The sequence below is a fragment of the Eurosta solidaginis genome, chromosome 3 (assembly GCF_040869045.1).
Source record: "Eurosta solidaginis isolate ZX-2024a chromosome 3, ASM4086904v1, whole genome shotgun sequence".
NCBI classification, from domain to species: Eukaryota; Metazoa; Arthropoda; class Insecta; order Diptera; family Tephritidae; genus Eurosta; species Eurosta solidaginis.
In genome coordinates this window covers 50,112,730-50,134,683 of record NC_090321.1, presented here as the reverse complement: position 1 = coordinate 50,134,683, position 21,954 = coordinate 50,112,730, and the positions used below count along the sequence as shown (strand labels likewise).

General features: G+C 35.5%; 1 protein-coding gene across 6 annotated transcripts in view; it reads right to left on the bottom strand.

The window, feature by feature from the left end:
- Window positions 1-21,954, bottom strand: part of LOC137243685 (zinc finger protein 846-like) — a 95,970-nt gene that overhangs the window by 10,628 nt on the left and 63,388 nt on the right. For 5 of the 6 annotated variants that reach the window (XM_067771644.1, XM_067771649.1, XM_067771646.1 and 2 more), the window contains exons 4-5: window positions 20,566-21,067; window positions 12,135-12,185 (exon numbers count right to left, since the gene is read on the bottom strand). In XM_067771644.1, the coding sequence (XP_067627745.1) occupies window positions 12,135-12,185; window positions 20,566-21,067 (553 nt within the window). The remainder of the gene's footprint in view (window positions 1-12,134; window positions 12,186-20,565; window positions 21,068-21,954) is intronic. The other variant, XM_067771647.1, reaches the window with a different exon arrangement.

Here is a 21,954-nt window from a genome sequence, read left to right as displayed (position 1 = left end):
GCCTTCGGAGCTACACCTAGAGCTTCAGGAATGTGACGTCGATGAAGATATGACTTGGAAGTCGCAGGCCTATGGCTTATGTGCTGGCATATGGTATAAGGGCCAGGATGCGTGATAGCGACTGGTGGTCGGGATTGCTACTGTTCGCACGTCGGGAATTGTAGCTCTTAAAAACAGCCGAAAAACTGAAGGCGCCCTTTGGCGCGATCAACAATAAGCCACCATTGATGCTACTCGTTAAAACTGTGCCACGAGAGTCATGACTATTAGTAGATAATTAATAGCAACCGTAAGTCGCTTTTGTGTATGACCAGCATGTAGCCACAAATGATTTAAAGAAATCGTGGCGACGGCGGGTATTAGAGTTAGAGATATTGTTTCAGATCGTCAAAAATACCATTGACGTCAGCAGTATGTTTCCATATGTAATGAAGTCCCTAGTATGGCAACCTAAAGTGAACGGCTGTGCATGCTAGCGTAATCCTGGTGCTAAGCTCGCCGGATCGGGGTGGGTCTTGCGCACTTATTGAAATTACCTGACTGCCTACAAAAAGAAATATCATGCACTTTGACACAAAAAAACGGACCACGAAACACTAATCCTACCACCACTTATTCACTAAAACGGACGGACCAGATCGGACGTAGATAATTCCCCTGATCAACGCTGCCTTCTCCCCTGTTCTTCTCTTCCCTACCCAACCATCAAGAGATACTTACGCATCGCCATCCCAACCAATTCAGAAAGCCTAAGGCTTAGGTCATCTCACGACTGAAAAAGAAACTTTCACACCTTCTTTTTACAATATCAACCAGTTTAATTCATTTATTAAATTACAAAAAAATATACGTTATTCTGACAGATAACAAATATTCTCCTTATTAATATTATTCTTATTGCTGAATCATTAGATGATAAGAAAATTCAAATTCATTTGGTCACCCTAATGTGTTAGGAACTTTCATTGGGAACTTTGCATTCATATTTACGTTTATATCTACCAACGCTGTTACTACGTACTTAAATTTTATAATGTTAAATTGAATGAAGACAAATCTAATTCATGAATGATTTTATGATATTCGGTGGCATGGAAGAAAACAAGAATTGTCAGAGGAGTAGCCGGACAAAAAAAAAATATAATCACCGTATGAAAATACCACTAAGAGAGTGATGAGAAAAGAAACAAATCAATAGCTTCTGTGCTCACAAATTACAGTAACATTATTTAAAAAGGAGTCAAGCCACTCTTTATCATAAACTAGATAAGTGATGAGCGAGAAGTCAATCAATATGCAAATAAGAGTGGATAATTCATAAAATACATACTTACAACTCCGTCTCCCGATCACTCCCAGCAGGCGCCTGTTGTTGTCGTTCAACGAGCGTAGATTTGTTTGCGCGGTAATGAGCTGTGTACATTTTAAGTTAATTGATTAGAATTTTCACTCACCCACCTAATCACATTTATGTGACAAAACTTTTACATATAATTTAGCAAGATTATTATGAAATAGAATAGGTATACTATTTTTTCGATTGCATACTACTCTTCTACTTCGGTGTACCGTTTACACCTATTCCCGCTAGTGTAGTACCAGCAACTACCGTAGTCCAGAAACGTCGACTTATTGCATTATGTGAAGGAGCCTTCTAAGAGGGTAGCGTCTTTGCCCTTTACGCTTTTCTTTCCTTAATACAATTTAGTTTGAAGATTTTTACATAGACTTTCCCCTTCTTTCTTTTCTTTGTTTTAGTGGTATATACACTGTATACAATGTATTTAACTAGTGGAATTCAATTACTTAAAAACATTAAAATTCACGAAAGCAAGTGATAATTATTTAAGGAGTCTCGATATCAAAATAAGCAAACGTTTGTTTTCCTAATTACATCAATTCATAGTATGAGTTTCGACTAATAATAATGTATTCAAATTTCGGTATTATGCTAATTGAAACAGACTACGTATCATATTTTTTCTTTACTAAGCTTTCCGGCATCACGAACGGTCACCCAATGTAATTAAAAGTCAGCCATGTGCCTATGTAACCTTACAACCTGGATGCCGATCTTTTGCGTTTTGTGCGATGGTAGTTTTTCTTTTTTCTGGATCGGATCTGTCCTGATAATTGATGAAGAACACTTAAATAGCTATTCGTTAGCTTTGAGCTATAGTAGCCGCAAACCACACATTTTAAAGACTTTCCATGGAGATGACTTCCCAAATCTTCGCGGAGTCACTGAAGACACTCGCAGGGAATAAGCGCAACTCGTTTCGTGAAATGTTTATTTTAAAGTCGGCGGTTCAGATGTAAACCAAAATCTCTTTCGGCTTTTGCGCCTGTCCGTTTTCGGAACTATTTTCGGCGTGCTTGTATAAATTTCACGAAAATACTTCACCCGCGTTATTTTATCGTAAGTTGTATGTATTAAACTTTTACTAAAATAGCAAATGGTTTGCCATAACTTCTGATTTATTCGGTTTGGAAAAAACGCGTGTCGTCTCCTCAGCAGCTGAACAGAAAAAGAGGCCGAGCCAAAACGTTTTTCCACGGAAGTGCCTATCTCACGGCTCTCCGTCCGTTTGACAATTGTCATATCATTGTGAACGCTCCTTGTTTAATATCGTACGTTTGAAGCTAAGGTTACCGCCCGTCAAAAAAATGTTAAACTTTACAAACTATTTAATCCGATGAAAGTCGCGCTCACACATATTCATTAGGTGTGGACAATGTGATACTCGGAAGTCCAGCCATTCAATTCAAAGGTTTACACCGATCACTTTGTCGGCGCGCCGGCCACGCCGCCGCCGCCGATTAAATGACCGGCGTAAACCTCTAGTGTGAACCCAGGGCATTCGGTGTGGTAGGCGGAGCACGCTACGATCACACCACGGTGGCCGCTAATAGTTAGAAATAGTTTGACAAATAAATAGTATTTTTTGTGAAATATATAGTTTTAGTGTCATATCTCAATCATTAAAGGAGAGGTGTGATGGGGAAACATATTGAGTAAAAAGTGCTAAGTCAGGAGAAAGAATTTGTTTTGAGTGAGGAAATTGTGCTAAGTCATAAAATAGATGCTGGGCTAGCATACATGATTTTTATTTATCTTTTTCAAAGCTTCTACACTCAAAAGCATTGCAATTAAGGTATCCTCATTCACAGTTAAAAAAAAAAGGTTATTTGAAAAATTATTCAGTTTTTTTTGTCTCCTGTAAAATTCGTAAAAAGTGACTTAGCACATTTTCACATTAAGCTAACGATATATACTGTGACGAATATTCCCATCTCTAAGGTTATTAAATAAAGGCACAACAACAGAAAAATTAAGCAAGCTACATATACATTGGGCCCAATAAAAATTTTTGTCAATTCTCAGTTTCAGATACATTTGAGAACCAGTGCATTTCTCACATTTCAAATGTTAGTTTTCAATTGCATTTCAAACCGTTGATAGCATTCTCAAGTTAAAAGGCACATTTTTAATATGGAATTTTTCTTTATTTTCAAATTGAGAATTTTGGATTCTCAACTTTTTCTCAAACGAGAATAAAGTGGAACGAAATGGAATCCACTATTGTGCCACTTTCGGAAGGCAAATTTGTTATTTGCTTCTCTTCACTTTTAACTCGTTTAGATTTATGCATAATGTAGTACAACATCACTTAATATTGTAACGAATTTACTGCAAATCCTCTTATTTGCAACCTTCTACTAAGTTCGAATCACTAAACTGTTGAATAAATAACTCCAATATTTAATAATGCAAAATGGCCTTTATTCAAGTACTTCACAATAAATAACTCTACTATTGCTCGACAGATAGCATGCTTAATCGAAACTGATTGTAGCGCCTCTACTATTGCTGCCTTTTATACTCTTTGATTTCCTCGTTGCATCTTCTAGACGCTTCGGTTCTAGAATCTACTAGTTTGTTATCTGTTATAATTATAACTACAGATGTACGTGTATAGCTCTCATATGCGCGTGTGTTTGTGGGCGACACTTCCACAATTATAATTGCATATCTCAGATAAGATATCTGCATGTGTTTGTGCGTCGCTTCTCCGCTGCGCGTACGTACATATATGTAGACCTAATGATTGATTCGTTTATGTAGATACATAATGATTGATTTATGGATGTGCATACAAATCACTCTTAGCATCGGCTTAGAGATGACAGTACCCCTTAGTGTTGCTAATATTCGTAACAATATTATTAAAATGTATAAATACTTCCTTATTTTTTCACCTTATGTCCAACTCCACTCAATAAAATCGCTTGTTTCCATTTCCAGCTAAAGTATGCAAACTAGAGATCGACGAATGATCAACGGCACTATCGCCGACACTATCGATAGCATTGATGTAAAATAAGCATGTTGTACTATGTTTTATTTTATTTTTGGGTTTCATGAACACTTATTATGAACTTAAAAATTTAGACACATTGGCGCAAAAAGTATTCACATTATTATTAACGAAAATATTCCATGATATCGATGGTTTTAAACCAGAATTCAACGAAATGCAAGTATATCTCAAACCATTCTCAAGTTGAAGAACAACGTTTGAGAAAAAGTTGAGAGAATATTAAGCTTCAAATGATTAATAATGCTGAATATAAAACTGAGAATTAATGTTTTCTCAAACATTTGAGAGAAAAAAAATCGTCAAGTATGTCTTAAATTATTCTCAAGTTGAAGATGTACGTTTGAGAAAAAGTCTAGAAAATATTTTGTTTCAAATGATAAATAATGTTGAATATCAAACTGAGAATCAATGTTTTTCTCAAACATTTGAGATTTTTGTTTTCAATGTCTGTAGGGAAGTATTACTCACATATAAACGCGCATATGGCTATGCGAGAGGCTATAAACGTGTATCTGTAGTTTATAGCTGTTAGCTCATAACTGGTAACCAAGTAGAAAATTCTAGCAGAAGAAACGTCTAGACACTTGCGCACAGAGTATAAAAGCAGCGAAAGCTGAGTAATCTGAATCAGTTTGATTTAAGCACGCTATTGGTTGTGAAGTATAACTGTTATTGTGAAGTACTTTCAAAGTAGTCTAATAAAGACCATTTTGCATTATTGAATATTGGAGTTATTTATTCAACAGTTTAGCGATACAAACGTTCGTAGAAGGTGTAAAATAAGCGGAGTTTCACTAAATTCGTTACAATACGAATAGGAGACCTTTTGAATTGCCTTGCGAAACCTTGCATTCGCTTATGAATTTAACAATCAAAATGTGAAAAACTGATAAAATTCTATAACATGCAGCGCCATCTATCGAAGAACTAAAAAATATATCAATCCAAAGAATATTTTCTCCAAACAGACTTAGTTAGGTTAGGTTGAACTGTTCGGTCCATGAGGACTGATTGAGTCCGTAGAGATACCAGAAGTTTGTTTTAACGACCAAACTGAAAAACCCTATCAAAAACCAGGACCTATGTTATAAAATAACTCCGTCCTTTTGGCAAATACTAAAAGTTTTCTAGGACTTAAGCCACTTGCTGCTTCTACATCTGACAGCTGTATCACTCCTAATAGCTGGAGTCTTAGCCTGGCAAGTGCAGGGCACGAGCATAGAACGTGCGCGATCGTTTCCTCCTCCAACCCGCACTTCCTACATCTGCTATCACTGACCAAGCTTAATTTAAAGGCATGTGACGCCAGAAGGCAGTATCCAGTCAGAATACCCGGCATGAGTCTACAGTCCTCTCTTTTTAATGATAGAAGTAACTTTGTTAGTCTAAGATTGTAAGACCTACACATAATCTTCGACACTTTACAGCCCCGCGCTTGAATCCACGCCTTTCCTGCTTGGTCGATCAGATGCACCTCTTGCCTTCGCTTAATCTCGCCCAGTCTAATTGGGACGTCTACGGAGCAAGCTTCAAGGGATGCGCCCTTTTTAGCTAGTTCATCCGCTTTTTCGTTTCCATCTATTCCCATATGCCTTGGGGCCCTATATAGATGTATGCTTCTTCCTGTCCCGATTCTCTCCAGATACTGTTTACACGCATTTAGATGCTGTGCTATGCGAGATTATTACCAGTCAATATAAAGTTAACACGGTTGCAGCTTAAGTTATTGCAGACTTAGTAGTATAACAACAAAAATTTGACAGTCCTCATAATCCGGTCATCAATTTTAAAGTAGTAGGAAGGACAATTGCTACTTTTTACTACCTTAGCAATGTAATGTGTGGAAAAGGGTGAAACTCGACATGTCTCCACATTGGAACCCGGAACATAGAAGAAAAGAAAGGAGAAAACAGAAGAAATGAGAAGAAAAAGTAGGGGAAGTTGAAGGGAAGTCGGAAAAGTAAAAAAAACAAAATTAATATGGAGAGTGAGAGTAATAGAAAGAGTGAGAGTAACAGAAAGAGTAAGTAAAGTAGTAAAAAGGTGTATATTGTATATTTATGTATTAAAAAGAGGTTAACAGGAAGATTAAGCATAAGGATAAGATAAGGAGCAAGAGCGGGATAAATAAGAGGAAAAGCGGAAATATTTACTGAAGAATGTAAGTGATAGGGAAATTGAATGAGCTGATAAAGCAAACTAGAAAATTCAGAGAGGAGAGGAAGAGTGTTAGAAAGAGGAGAGGCAGGTGGATAAATAGAGAAATTCAGAACAATATCTGTCGGGTTTGATCGTACGGTTGGGAGTATTTCATATTTGTCTAAATGTTTTCAGGGAAATATAAAATTCTAAAAAAGCCGTTTCTTTTTTGGTCTATAAGCTCTGATTCTTTTAGCCATCGTTGCTGTAAAACCTTTGCCGCTTTAAATTTTTACACCAGCCACCTCTTGCTGCTCAATAGCCTACTTCAAAGCTTGGTTCACATAGACAAATGTTGGGTCTTGGAACCGTATACCATCGATTCCCGGTTTTCGTATTATAAGCCTCGCAGATACTCATCCGCAACTTCATGATATTGTTCCAGATCAGCATATTTCCATATTCCTTAGTTGTGGACAATGTGATACTCGAAGATTCAGGAAAAGGAAATAAGGCATCCCAAAAAACAAATGCCACAAGCGATTTTTTCCTGCATGTTAGTAGTGTTTTTTTATGATACTGAAAAAGTCAGTGCTACAGATAAGTCAAGAAGCAACACTTAAATTTATGAGGGCGAGTTTTGTCAAATGCGACTCAGTTTTGTAATATTGACTTCACTTGTCCGGTTTTATTGCGTCATGCTCCAAACCGGAAAACAGTAAATTATGAGTAAAAAACTTTACATTAAAGCAACTTACGAAATAAATAGTAAAGAATGCGATAACAAAAAATTGATCTTCAGAGCCTGGCGAGGAAAATAAATCTCAGAAACAAAATTAGGAATATCAAGGAAACTTATTTAGAGAATTTTTAACATTGAGTACAAAACAAGTGTGATATCTTATCCGTCAAGTGACTGACAGGATGTTCAAGGTGGCGGAGAACAAAGCCGGCTATTTTCACCGGGTGATAGAGATACAGAACGAGACCACGATAGTCACTTAACAAGTAAGGAGGGCTAAGTTCGGGTGTAACAGAACATTACATACTCAACTGAGAGCTTTGCAGACAAAATAAGGGAAAATAACCATTTAGGAAAATGCACCTAGGGTAACCCTGGAATGTGTTTGTATGACATGGGTATCAAATGGAAGGTATTAAAGAGTATTTTAAAAGGGAGTGGGCCATAGTTCTATAGGTGGACGCCATTTCGGGATATCGCCATAAAGGTGGACCAGGGGTGACTCTAGAATGTGTTTGTACGATATGGGAATCAAATGAAAGGTGTTAATGAGTATTTAAGAGGGAGTGGGCCATAGTTCTATGGGTGGACGCCTTTTCGAGATATCGCTATAAAGGTGCACCAGGGGTGACTCTGTAATGTGCTTGTACGATATCAATTTAAAGGTATTCATGAGGGGTTTAAAAGGGAAATTGTATATGTGAAGGCGTTTTCGAGATATCGACCAACATGTGCACCAGGGTGACCCAGAACATCATTTGTCGGGTATCACTAATTTATTTATATATGTAATACCACGAACAGTTTTCCCCCAGCGGGTTAGGGGGTCAGAATATACCCGCGGTAGGTATGCCTGTCGTAAGAGGCGACTAAAATACCAGATTCAAGGGGCTGTGTAGCGCAACCCTTCAGGTTGCCAGCGCAATATATAGCTTCTCCAAACCCAATTGTCAACCTCACCTATTCGCGGCGAATCCTGTTTCACTAACAGACGCGGCTCTGGCGACCCCAAGATCCTCATGAAACTTGGGTGTTGGGAGGGAGGGAATGGCCTGAAGGTTTAATTTGGCCACATAAATCGTTCCCGAGATGGTCGGGCTAGCACCTTAGCTACAACAACAGTATTCCTGCCATGATTCCAAGGGCTTTTGATTTCGCCCTGCAGAACTTTTCCATTTTCTTCTACTTAATATGGTAGGTGCCACACCCATTTTACAAAGTTTTTTCTAAAGTTATATTTTGCGTCAAAAACGAATCCAATCACTATGTTTCATCCCTTTTTTTCGTATTTGGTATAGAATTATGGATTTTTTTTTATTGTTTGAAATTTTTGACATCGAAAAAGTGGGCGTGGTCATAGTCGGATTTTGCCCATTTTTAATACCAAGATAAAGTGAGTTCAGATAAGTACGTGGACTAAGTTTAGTAAAGATATATCGATTTTTTCTCAAGTTATCGTGTTAACGGCCGAGCGGAAGGACAAACGGTTGACTGTGTATAAAAACTGGGCGTGGCTTCAACCGATGTCGCCCTTTTTCACAGAAAACAGTTATCGTCCTAGAATCTAAGCCCCTACCAAATTTCACAAGGATTTGTAAATTTTTGTTCGACTTATGGCATTAAAAGTATCCTAGACGAATTAAATGAAAAAGGGCGGAGCCACGCCCATTTTGAAATTTTCTTTTATTTTTGTATTTTGTTGCACCATTTCATTACTGGCGTTGAATGTTGACATAATTTACTTATATAGTGTTAAGATATTAAATTTTTGTTAAAATTTGACTTACAATTTTTGTTTTTTTTTTAAGGTGGGTGTGTTCGTTGTCCGATTTTGCTAGTTTAGTTGTAGCACACATATAGTAAAAGGAGTAACGTTCCTGCCAAATTTCATCATATCTTCAACGACTGCCAAATTACAGCTTGCAAAACTTTTAAATTACCTTCTTTTAAAAGTGGGCGGTGCCACGCCCATTGTCCAAAATTTTGCTAATTTTCTACTCTGTGTCATAAGGTCAGCCTACCTACCAAGTTTCATAGCTTTATCCGTCTTTGGTAATGAATTTTCGATATCGAAAAAGTGGGCGTGGTTATAGTCCGATTTAGTTCATTTTAAATAGCAATCTGAGATGAGTGCCCAGGAAGTTACATACCAAATTTCATCAAGATACCTCAAAATTTTCCCAAGTTATCGTGTATACGGACGGCCGGACGGACATGGATAATGAATTTCTCTTTTCGCCCAGATCATTTTGATACATAGAAGTCTATATCTATCTCGATTAGTTTATGCCGTTACAAGGTACCGTTATGCGATCAAAATTAATATACTCTGTGAGCTCTGCTCAGCTGAGTATAAAAATCAGGTGATCGATTCTATTTGTAATTTTGACGTCAATGCAGAAGTTACCACACTTTTCTTATTAACAATGATTTTTAAAGCTTAAGTTTAAAGCTTCAAGAACTTAATATATCTAAGCAACAAATTTTATGTAAGATGCATTTTTACAGAGTAGCTTTTTACGGCAGAAATACACCTGCAGTGTTTGCCAAATCACTGCCGAGGGGCGACAACGCTTGGAGAAACCTTTTCTAAATTTTCGATGTTGCTTTGCCCGGGGCTTGAACGCAGGATCTTCGGTGTGGTAGGCGGAGCAAGCTACCCCTACACCACGGCGTCCGCTATAAATACCGGGATAATTTTCAGTAGTTTGATCTGAATACACCTTCTAACATCTTGTGTAACTAATAAAACTACTTTTCCGGAAGATATTTGTGCATGGCGCATGTGTTAATAGGAAACCGTAGCAAGCTAGAAATATTTCTTTATTCCTTCCCAATTATCCCAGATAACCCTAAAAGTTACTCAGGCGAAAACTTTTAATTTTTTTTTGGAAATGTCTGTTCAAAACCGCTATAGAAAGAGGCTCTGATACTTAAAAAAAAAATTATTATTTTTTATTATTTTAGAGGTGTCCTATATATAGGACATTAGGAATATAAGGGATAAAAACATATTTTTATTTATTGAAATGGAAGTTTCCAAAACACTTGGTATGTACTCCAATATTGCATTTTACACATCTTGTAGTGGTTTTTTGATGGGAATATACACATGGGGTTTGTTTTTGCTGTGGCTCTACGAGATGATCCATACGGTCATAGCGAATCTAGGCTTCTTTGGAGCAACTTGCATGGTCTTTTTGGTAGGTTGATTGCTTTCGATGGGTAGTCAGCAGCATTGTAGCCCCTGCACGCCTAAAGCTCAGTTGGTCAAAACTTCCGCCCCGTTCGCGATGTATGATCCAAGCGTTTTGGAGCGCCATATCAATGCAGTGGGATAGCAAAGGCAGGTACCATTTTTTGCCTCTGATTGAAGTCCTATGCAAGCTTATATTTTGGTCAGGACGGTCCACTCCTCCCATGTTATAGTTATACATGTAAATCAAATGCGGTTGTTATACATATATAACGGTATATTATCGTCTGACTCATCGGATGAGCTTTCAGGCCAGGTTGCACTAAATATTATTTCTGCTGGCACTTCCAGTTGGGCAGATGGAAAATTATTTACGCCAAAAGCTTCCTCAGGGCCAGAATCTTCGTCGTTTGCATTAACTGGAGGAAACAAAACCACTTCATTGATGTCGCCAGTGTTTTCTTCACCACCTTCCAGCAAAACAAGAACCTCATGAAGCGAGAGACCCCTGCAAAAAAATTGTTCTTGTAGACACCTATCTTCCTAATGTCCTATATGTAGGACACTAAAATTTGCTCATTTTTACTACTAATTAATTTTCAATGTATTTAATTATAATTTTACACATTTGAAAACTCATTTATTTCTCTATAATTTTTTAATAAAAAAAATATATTTGTTAAATTATATCATATAAATTTTAACTCAATTTTGAACTCGTATGTTATAATTTTGCATTTTTCAAAATTAGTAATTTTCTGAATAAGACAATGGGCACTTCTCTCACTGAGGGGCTGTAAAAACTTACTAACGCTGTTGCGCAAATTCTGCTGCATGCAAAAATACATTCCCGTTATTTCCTGGCCATCGGGCGCGTGCGTGAGTCGAGATGAAATTGGTGTTCTACATATAGGACATTAGGGTTATCTGGGTTATGTTTTCCATAAATAAAGCCACTTATAGAGTTTGGACCGCAAATTTAAAGGAGCCAAAAACCCAAATTTGTGTATAAACGTAAGTGACACGGCTTAAAATGCCAATTTCCTGCAGATTTAGAAATGTTTGCAAATAAGTTCGAGTTAATTAGAGAAGACCATCAGAAGACTACTAACTGAACCACAGGGTTTTGAAATTCACAAATACATGTATAAAGCTAAATAACCAACTATTAGATACAATTATGCGAGAGGGCTGTTCGTGAAAAGTGCAGACCTTAGGAGAAATAGGCGAACGAAGTAACTGAGAGTATAAAAGCAGTGCAAGATGAGGAATAGTGAATAAGTTTGATTTTAACACGCCATAAGCAAAGTTTGCGAGTAAATTAATTGTGAAATACTACTACCATAGTAGTGTTGTAAATAAAAAAAACATTTTACTATACTGAATATTTGAGCTGTTTATTCGACAGTTCAGCGATTCGAACGATAACAGAAGGTGCAGAAAAATCAGAAATCCTTAGAATTCGTTACAGTATTTAAGTGATGAACAACCTCAACTTTGCTAGTATCTGAGGGTGTAATCCTCCACATAAGCAACACCCCCAAAATTTTCGAGACATCAACTAAAGAAATTTTTGTTGATAACCTTATATTTTCTTCAATTTACACTGAATATACACAAAATATACTGTGTTGTATGGCAAAAAAAAGTAATTTGAATTTAACTTTCCACTTACCTCATCAACTGGTTCATCAGCATTGTTTATAATATCTTCAGTTATAGTTTGCTGTGGAAAAAATTAAATAAATAATGTAAACAACAAGTTTTAAACTTTAACTTTTAGTATATTTAAATAATAACATACCATCTTGGCATTTGGTTTAAAATCGACTATTGAACTTGTCTATTAATCGAGTAGCAACTTCTGATTTGATTAAAAATCGATTAGCTGTTATTCGATTTCAACATAGCATGCAATTGACTAGCGGTCATTGTAACAATTTCATAAAATAAATTTTTTGCAATGAAATGTATTGTTTGCTACAAAACTTAATTTGTGGAAACGTAGCTGCATCTGGAATTACTTTTCCACTTTAGAAGATGCTAAAAAAGCAGAATGCTAAATATGTGAGCTGCAGATGGATAACAATAACTCCAAAACGTCTTTACGAATGGTAAAACTCATAAAATTACAAACAAACAAAAATTTTATTCTAATAGTCGAACCTGTCATTAATCGAATGCAAACATATAGTCGATTAGTGATAATCAATTATTTTACTAACCAACTTTTGCTAATCAGCTAATCGATTATTCGAATAGTCGATTATGAAGAGTTCTTATACCATCCCACCTACGTAGGATGAACTGCCGGTCAATAAAGACCTCACATATCGTTAGCTTAATGTGAAAATGTGCTAAGTCACTTTTTACAAATTTTACAGGAGACGAAAAAAATGCATAATTTTTGAAATAACCTTTTTTTCAAAACTGTGAATGAGGATACCTTAGTTGCAATACTTTTGAGTGTAGAAGCTTTGAAAAAGATAAATAAAAATCATGTATGCTAACCCAGCAGCTATTTTATGACTTAGCACAATTTCCGCACTCAAAACAAATTTTTTCTCCTGACTTAGCACTTTTTACTCAATATGTTTCACCATCACTCCTCCCCTTTAATAATTGAAATATAACACTAATACTATGGGCAAATTATTACGCAATTTATCATATAATAAATTGTAATAATAAATAGCCAATTTAAAAAAAAAAATTCGTAATAAATTGTTTCAAATTGCAAATGCAACCTTGTAAAGTGTGTTTATTGATTAGATTTAAGATCAAAAGAAGATGGCAAACTGAAAACGAAATCAAAACTTTGAACGCATTTTCTTACAACACACAAACATTTTTAAAGTTTTATGTTTTCATTTCATTTCATTCGCCTAATACCAACACGCACATTTTGACAGTGTGAAAAAGGTATGTTGTTGGTGTAGAGATGAGACAACCAGCTACCAAATTACTATTGTGTAAGCTAAATTGAGTTGTATGAACACCACTCAATTTAAATGGAAATTGCCTCAATTTATTTTTCTGTTTGAACATAGTATAAAATTATATATTTCACAAAAAATACTATTTATTTGTCAAACTATTTCTAACGGTTCTGATCTGAACTCTTTTGCCGGATGGTGCGCAGACAATAATTTATTCTTAAATTCAAACAAATGCTGTGTTGTGTCTTATTCCATAAAGACAACTGCCACATACTTGATCTACAAACTAAATGCTAAATCTCTTAATCGTTGTCAAGAGAGTAAAGACTTGGGTGTAATTTTTGACCCCAAAATCTCTTTTTCTAGTCACATTGACTTCATTGTTTCAAAATTTGTTGCAATGTTTGTTCAGTAGACGTAACACCAGTGACTTTAAGGACCCTATGACGTTGAAAGCACTTTATATATCTATGGTCAGAAGTGGTCTTGAATATTGCTCAATAATATGGAATCCTTTCTATGAATCTAACTCCTATAAAATTGAGAAAGTTCATAACATTTTTACAAAAATTGCTTTACGTATGCTTCACTGGCCAGACGGCTCCCATCATATACCAGCAGTCACAAATTGCTTGGTCTTCAGACTTTGTATGACAGAAGAACTTTTATCTCACTCATGCTTGCCTATAATGTAATAAACTTTAGCACGAATTGCTCTGATTTATCTAATTTGTTCATTCCATATCATGAACCAATAAACAGATCCCGTATTAAAAAATGAGAGAGCAAAAAAATAATAGTTGGCTGGGAAATAAATTTCTCGGCGTGACGTCACGCTTTTGACAACATGTTTTATTGCTGACGCAGTGTTCAGACTTTATTCCAATCGGAGTATTTTGCTCCGCTCTTACCTCCTACTAAATTTTTATCTTAAAGGTTTATTTGGGTCGAGTTGAAAACTAAATAGTATTACTACCTAATATCTTTTCGTTGTAGTTTTCAATGCATATGTACGTATGAAAAGCTGATTGTTTACAAGTGACGATTGGACGGAATGATTGTTCGTGTCTTAAGACATGTTTGTTCACATTTTTCGTATGGAACCAGAATAGAATGGGAAAATGCAAGCAACAAATGTGTCCGGACGCGATCTGTAAATCCTGCCTAAATTCAACATACTGCTCTTCTTGAAGTTTTATATAAAAATGAAGTACGTTCAGTCAGTGAGGTCAGCTAACTCTGTTTTGCGATAACAGTCGCCAATTACGAGTACCAAGCGAGGTCAAAGATTCCTCCAACTGTTTCTCCAAACTCAGTGAAGGTCTTCTCTTTCCTCTGTTTACTAACTGTTGGAGCGTATCCGTTCATCCGCATAACATGACCTAGCTAGCGAAGCTTTCTGTTTTTATTCGCTGCACTATCGTCATATCTGCGAAAACTTCATATAGCTCATCATTATACCTCCTTCGATACTCGCCGTCGACATCTTCCATGATTCTGAGCCATACATCAGGACAGTTATGATGAGTGACTTGTAGAGCGAGAATTTTGTTCGTCGAGACGGGACTTTACTTTTCAATTGCTTAAAGAAGCACTTGTTGGCAAGAGTTATTCTCCGTTTGATTTCTAGGCCACAGCACGTAAAAATGAAAATATTTTTTTTGTGATCGATGTATTTTAAATTCAGTTTTAAAACTGCACTAAAATAAAATTTTTCACAAAAAATGACTTAGCACATTTTCACATTAAGCTAACGATATACAGAATTAATTGTAATGTTCAGAATTTCCATTTAACATTTACACGGTGCGCCTGAAGCAAGTTTAATTGAAGGGTCAAAGCACAACCGATTTTCTCGTGGATTCTTATTTTATGGACCAAATTAAGTCAGAATCCAAAATTTAAGCTTTTTCTACCGAGCCGTTTTTGAGAAAATTCGATTTAAATTTTGAAAATTGCAAAAAATCAGTACTAACTTTTTTGATTTGTGGTCCGATTTGGCTCATTTTTGGAACACATAATACATACAAGGATAGAAATCGACCTATTCAAAAAAATTGCCGCTAGGTGGCGCATGGATCGAGATATTCACAAAAATCGTATTTGTGGTCCGATTTGGAACACATTATACATACATGAATAGAAAACGGCCTGCGAAAAAAATTTCCGCTAGGTGGCGATTTTTGTGAATATATCGATCCTTGCGCCACCTAGTGGCGATTTTTTTTCATAAGTCGATTTCTATTCTTGTATGTATTATGTGTTCCAAATATGACCCAAATCGGACCACAAATATGATTTTAGTGAATATCTCGATCCATGCGCCACCTATCGGCGCTTTTTTGCATAGGTCGATTTCTATTCTTATATATATTATGTGTTCCAAATATGACCACAAATCAAAAAAGATCAAAAAGTTAATGCTGATTTTTTGCTATTTTCAAAATTTAAATCGAATTTTCTCAAAAACGGCTGGGTAGAAAAAGCTTAAATTTTGGATTCTGACTTAATTTGGTCCATAAAATAAGAATCCACGAATCGGTTGTGCTTTGACCCTTCAATTAAACTTGCTTCAGGCACACCGTGTTTAGTAAGTTCCAATTCATGTTCAGAAAGTTACAATTAATATTTAGAATTTTCATTTCATATTCAGAAAATTACAATTCAAGTTCAGATATGTAATTTCGCTGTGAGGCGTACAGCGCATATGGTGCATATATGTATACCGCCTTGGTCGGCACGGTGGAGTGGTAGAAAGCGCCGCCTACCACACCGATGGTTCTGTACTTTTTATATGGTTCACATTCATTGTAAAAAATTAAAATAATACAAGCAATTTGCTGTTAACGAGTATTTCAATGGACTATGCAGCAAGTGTGCAATAAAAGCAATATGGTATAAAATAAAGTCCATTATACCTATCCATCTCTTTATCCCTCACCCTACTACTTTCACTCTCCCTGCAAAAAAACACGAAATTGGAAGACTTACTATAAATCACACTTTTAGCTACGGTAGTCCGCCATGTCCTTCAAGATTTTTAAAAAACTGCCTATATCTAAGTACTCAACAGTCCATTGAATGTATGACATAAAAACATACTTTACCATTTTTCTGAATATGAATTATAACTTTCTGAATATCAATAACTGTCTGAATATAAACAAATAGAACTTCTCAATTTAAATTGCAACTTTCTGAATATGAGTTGTAGTTTTCGGAATATGAAATGGAAGTTCTGAATATTAGCTGCAATTTTCTGAATATCAATTGTAATTTTCTGAATATGAATCGTAACCATTGTGAATCCATACAAGTGAAAAATCTTTTCCTCCATTGCCATACCTACCTGTCAAATAATAGCTGAAAGGAAGAACGGCTGTCGCGAATACCCAGAGAATGCAAGCAAGGTTTGTTTTTTGTTCGCCGTTGTTAAATTGAAGTGCCATGAATTGCCCATTTGTGTTTCAAATCAGCTTTTCTTTTAAATGTGTCTACAGAAAATCAGACTGCATATTATTATTCATTTCTAAAATCCAGTTAGATTAAATGTGAGCAGCCAGTTAAGCAAACATTTGAAAATATGTAAATACTGCAAAAATGTTTGAGAAAGACTATTGAGCAAATGATTTAAGTAATCGAACAGCGATTAAACAGGTGATCGAGGCTGTTTACTATTGTGAACGTTTTTATCAAACATTCGCCACTTGTATGAATTCACAATGATCGTAACTTTCTGAATTAAAATTCAACCATTATGAATATGAGATGGATTTTCTGAATAAAAATTGTAATTTTGTAAATATGAATTGTAACTTTCTGAATATAAACTGAATAAGTAAGGAAGTCTAAGTTCGGGTGAAACCGAACATTACATACCCAGCTGTACACTTGAAATGCTGTTGTTGTTTGTTTTGTGTGGTTAATAGTATTATACGATTGCGCAATAATACATATACATACATGTGGTTCTATTCTGAACTAATTTTCGTGTAAAGAACGGAAATGGACACAGAGGCTAACACCAATGACCTTGAGCGGGTGCCATTGTACTAAAAAGCGTTATTACAAAAAAAAGAGCGGGCTATTAACGAATTTTTCTAACTTTTACTAGAAATAGCTTATTACCTGCATCTACGCACTTTTACAAAATCTTTTATATAAAAGAAGGCGATTTAACCGATTTAGTCCCATTTTTACTGAAAATATTTCCTGTTAAACACCAAATTTTTCGTCGAGTTATGGCTCCAGAAACGCTGGGAAATGCATTGTAAGAAAGGGGCAGTGCCACGCCCATTTTTCAAGATTTGATTTTTTTCCTATTTCTTGTTATAATGGCACAAAATACGATTGGTACAGAACTATTTTTCTCTAAGATTTAACTTATTATTTTTGCCTACGACCTTTTTTAAAGTCATTTATATAAATGTGGGCGTGGTCCTTAACCAATCTTATCCATTATTACTAGAAATATGTCCTGATATAAGGAAAATATGTGTACCCTGTTGTTACGATATGTAAATTTTTCTTCGAAACACTGAAAATTGCTTAGACAAAAAAGGGGTGGTGCTACACCCATTTTCAAAAATTTTAGTGTTTTCCAATTTAATGTTGTAATTCAATTTAGAAAGTAAAATCCTATTGATACAAAGCTTTTTTTTGCAAAGATATAGCTTATTATTTTCGTCTACGACCCTTTTAAAAATCTTTTATATAAATGTGGGCGTGGTCCTTAACCGATCTCGTCAATTTTTTCTAGAAGTATTTCCTGCTATAGGGAACATTTGTGTACACAATTTTATTACGATCCGTTAATTTTTCTTCGAGTTGTGGCTCCCGAAACATAGAAAATTGCTCAGTCATAAAAGGGGCGGTGCCACGCCCATTTTTTTAATTTGAAGCTTTTCCTATTTATTGTTATAAATCCACTTGGGAAATGAAATACCATTGATATAAAGCTCTTTTTTTTGCAAAGATATAGCTTATTTTATTCATCCACGACCCTTTTAAAAATCTTAATATATAAAAATCACGTGTCACTATGTTTGTTCCCGATGGACTCCTAAACTACTGAACCGATTTTGAATTTGTTTTGCACCCCGTGTGTAGTTCGATCTAACTTGAAATATAGGATAGGTTATATCTCAGTTTATAGTCGTAATATTATTTTATTGCAAATTTTTTTTATTTGTTTATACTTCATTTTATAATAAAATGTTACGTATACGCACCGGCAGTCATATTTTCAGGTGGTGCGGATATACTTCCGTGTAGATGGTTGGTGTTTAATTAAACAACGTGCTTATCAATAAAAAATATTATAGCGAATGATATCAAGTATAGCACATCACCAGGCCCGCCGAGAAGGTGGGGGTAGGGGGATTACCGCCGTACCCGGGGTTTCTAAGGGGGCCCGCGATTTGGAGGTACTATGACAATTTTTTTTAATTCAGGAGAGTCTTTAGTTGTTCCATGTGAAATTTTTAAGCCGAATTTCAAAAGCAATGAAAATCTGCATTTCGATTTAATATTATAGTGAAGTGTGAAAAATAAAAATCTATATATATAAAAAGAAAGGCTAAAATGTGTGTTAGTTGATCGTCGGTGTTTGAAGAGATGCGTCGGTCGATTTTGTTCAAACTTTCACACAAGTTGCGTAAACCTCACGCGGTGGTTACTACATAGGTTTGGTTGCGATCGACATACAGGGTCTCGAGATATATGCAGAAACGTGGACCAGAGTACCCCTAGAATGTGTTTATAGAATATGGATAAAAAATGAAAGCTGTTGATGAGTGCTTTAGTAGAGGATACCCCTGGGTGACTAGGGTCTCGAGATATAGACCGAAACGTGGACCCGAGTACCCCTAGAATGTGTTTAAGGAATATGGATAACAAATGAAAGCTGTAGATGATTGCTTTAGTAGAGGGTAATTTTCATACCCCTGGGTGACTAGGGTCTCGAGATATAGGCCAAAACGTGGGCCAGTGAATGCCCAGACAGTGTTTATGCAATATGGATATCAAATGAAAGCTGTTGATGAGTGCTTTAGTACAGAGTAATATATTATCGAGAGACGGACTAGGACTGGGACTGAGACTCGGAGGGGGCCTGGGACTGGAATAAAATACATACCACCCTCTGGGACAGGCAATAAGGGATGCAGAAGAATGAGAAGAAATTGAGAGAAGAGAAAAGAGAGAAGGAGAACGAGATAGAATGAGACGAAGATGGAGATAGATGAAGCGAAAAAGACGGAGGGAGGAGTGAATAAAAGGATTAGGAAAAAGTGAAGAGGGGGAGGGCAGATTCAGACGGAAAATGCTTATTAAAATGTATGCAGATAGGCCAAATTTAGGGCAGAACAACGTCTGCAGGGTCTTCTAGTCTTTTGTATAAAAGTGGGCGTGGTCCTTAACCGATTTCGTAAATTTTTCTTCAAAGCATTCCTTATAGTAAAGGCAACCTCTCTGTCGAATTTTGTTACGATAGGTTTGACGATTTTTGATTAATAATATTTGTAAAATTGATTTTACCACAAGTGGGCGATGCCACGCCCATTTTACAAAATTTTTTCAAATTTTTATCGAGTCTCAATATCAGTACACATGTCAAATTTCAACATTTTAGGTGTATTATTTACTAAATAATCAGTTTTTGTGTTTTCCAAAATGTTATATATGTATATAAAAGTGGGCGTGGTTATCATCCGATCCCATTTTCAGTGCCAATCTATTCTGGGTCCAGATAAGCCCGTGTACCAAATTTGGTGAAGATAACTCAATATTTACTCAAGTTATCGTGTTACCGGACAGACGGACGGACGGACATGGCTCAATCAAATTTTTTTCGATACTGATTGTTTTTGATATATGGAAGTCTATATCTATCTCGATTCCTTTATACCTGTACAACCAACCGTTAACCAATCAAAGTTATAATACCCTGTATACAAGTACAACTGGGTATACAAATGTAGTTTATATATGTAATCCATAAGGCTTGTGATACTCGATCAATCGAATATGATTAAAATCGATAAATCATCGATGCATATTCGATTACCGATAATGCATATTCGATTATTCGAATAATTGCTTGTTGTCGACTATTTGAATAATCTTTGCTGGACGTATTTTATAGTACTTTTAAATGAATTAACTTACATTTGCATGAATTTGGCTGTAATTATGTTCAATATTCAGCTCATAGTTAGTTCCATACACATCTTCCTGCTGTGGTTGCTTAGGTTCAAACGGCACATAACGCTCAGCTTTAAAGATGACATTAGCATATTTCGCTATACTCTCTTTTAATGTTGAAACATCAACGTCTCCCATCAAAGAAGCGCAATTGCTATCATTTGATTTATTATGATTTAAATTTATGAAGTCAATTGGCGGCAGTTCTTCTTCTGTCATGCTTTCACTAGCATCCATTTCATCAATATCATTATTTGTGTTATGTTCACTTGTAATAGACGTGTGCTCAACACTTTTATTATATTTGTTTTCCAAATCCTTGTGATCGTATATGATGTGATCTGAAAACTCGGACCAAAACGTTATCGGAAATTCTGTATCACAATAAAAGCAACGGAGATTAAAATATTTGTCTGCTCCAGTTTTTGATACATTTATAAAACCACAATTGATGCGATCTTCAGAGCTGTAAAATCAAAAGATTGTAGAAATTGAACAATATAAATTTTAAACTTATAAAGTGGCTATAATAATTATTTTCTAATTCGTCCGGAATTTTTGCTAAATTATAAATAAATAAATGAAAGATGCAATAACCATCACAGATATTTTAGGCCGAGCTTCTCTTTCAATTTACGTCGTGCTCCTTTTAAATTTTCCCTACAAATTGGCAGAAATCAAGGACGGAAAATAATAGTTATTTTTTTTCGCAAACATCGAAAAATTATTCGCAAAATATGTTTGTAGATTATTAAATTATTATTAAGAAAATAGTTTAACATCATATTACATATTTCTCAATACGAGCCCTTTTAGTATTCACTGTTAATTGATTTAAATGCCCCACGAATTTATTGTTATTAATGTTAAATAAACATATATGGTACATCAATTTCTTGCTTTCACTGGATATCCAAAAATATGGTTATTATTCATAAATCCGGATAGTTTCGCAAACGAATATTAACAGGATATCCATGCCGTCCGGATTTTATCCGTGTCAACGGATATCCGTATGGATATCCGGATATTCGAATATGCGGATAGTTCCAGCCCTACTTTTTATTTTGCGAACTTTTTCCATAAAAGTCTACATATAAAATTAAAATCTGTATTTTTATTTTTTGAGTCCGATAGAACTAGTTAAACTCCGACTTTTAAAATACAAGTTCGGAACTAAAAGTTAAATTTTATTTCCAGACTTTTAAATTTAAAAGTCCGAGTTTAACTAGTTCTATCGGACTCAGGTAATAAAAATCCGAAAATAATTTTTTTCTTGATGCAAATATATTAAAAACCCAAAATTAATAGTTTTGCAAGGAATTATATTATAAAAGAAATAACAGTTTCGGC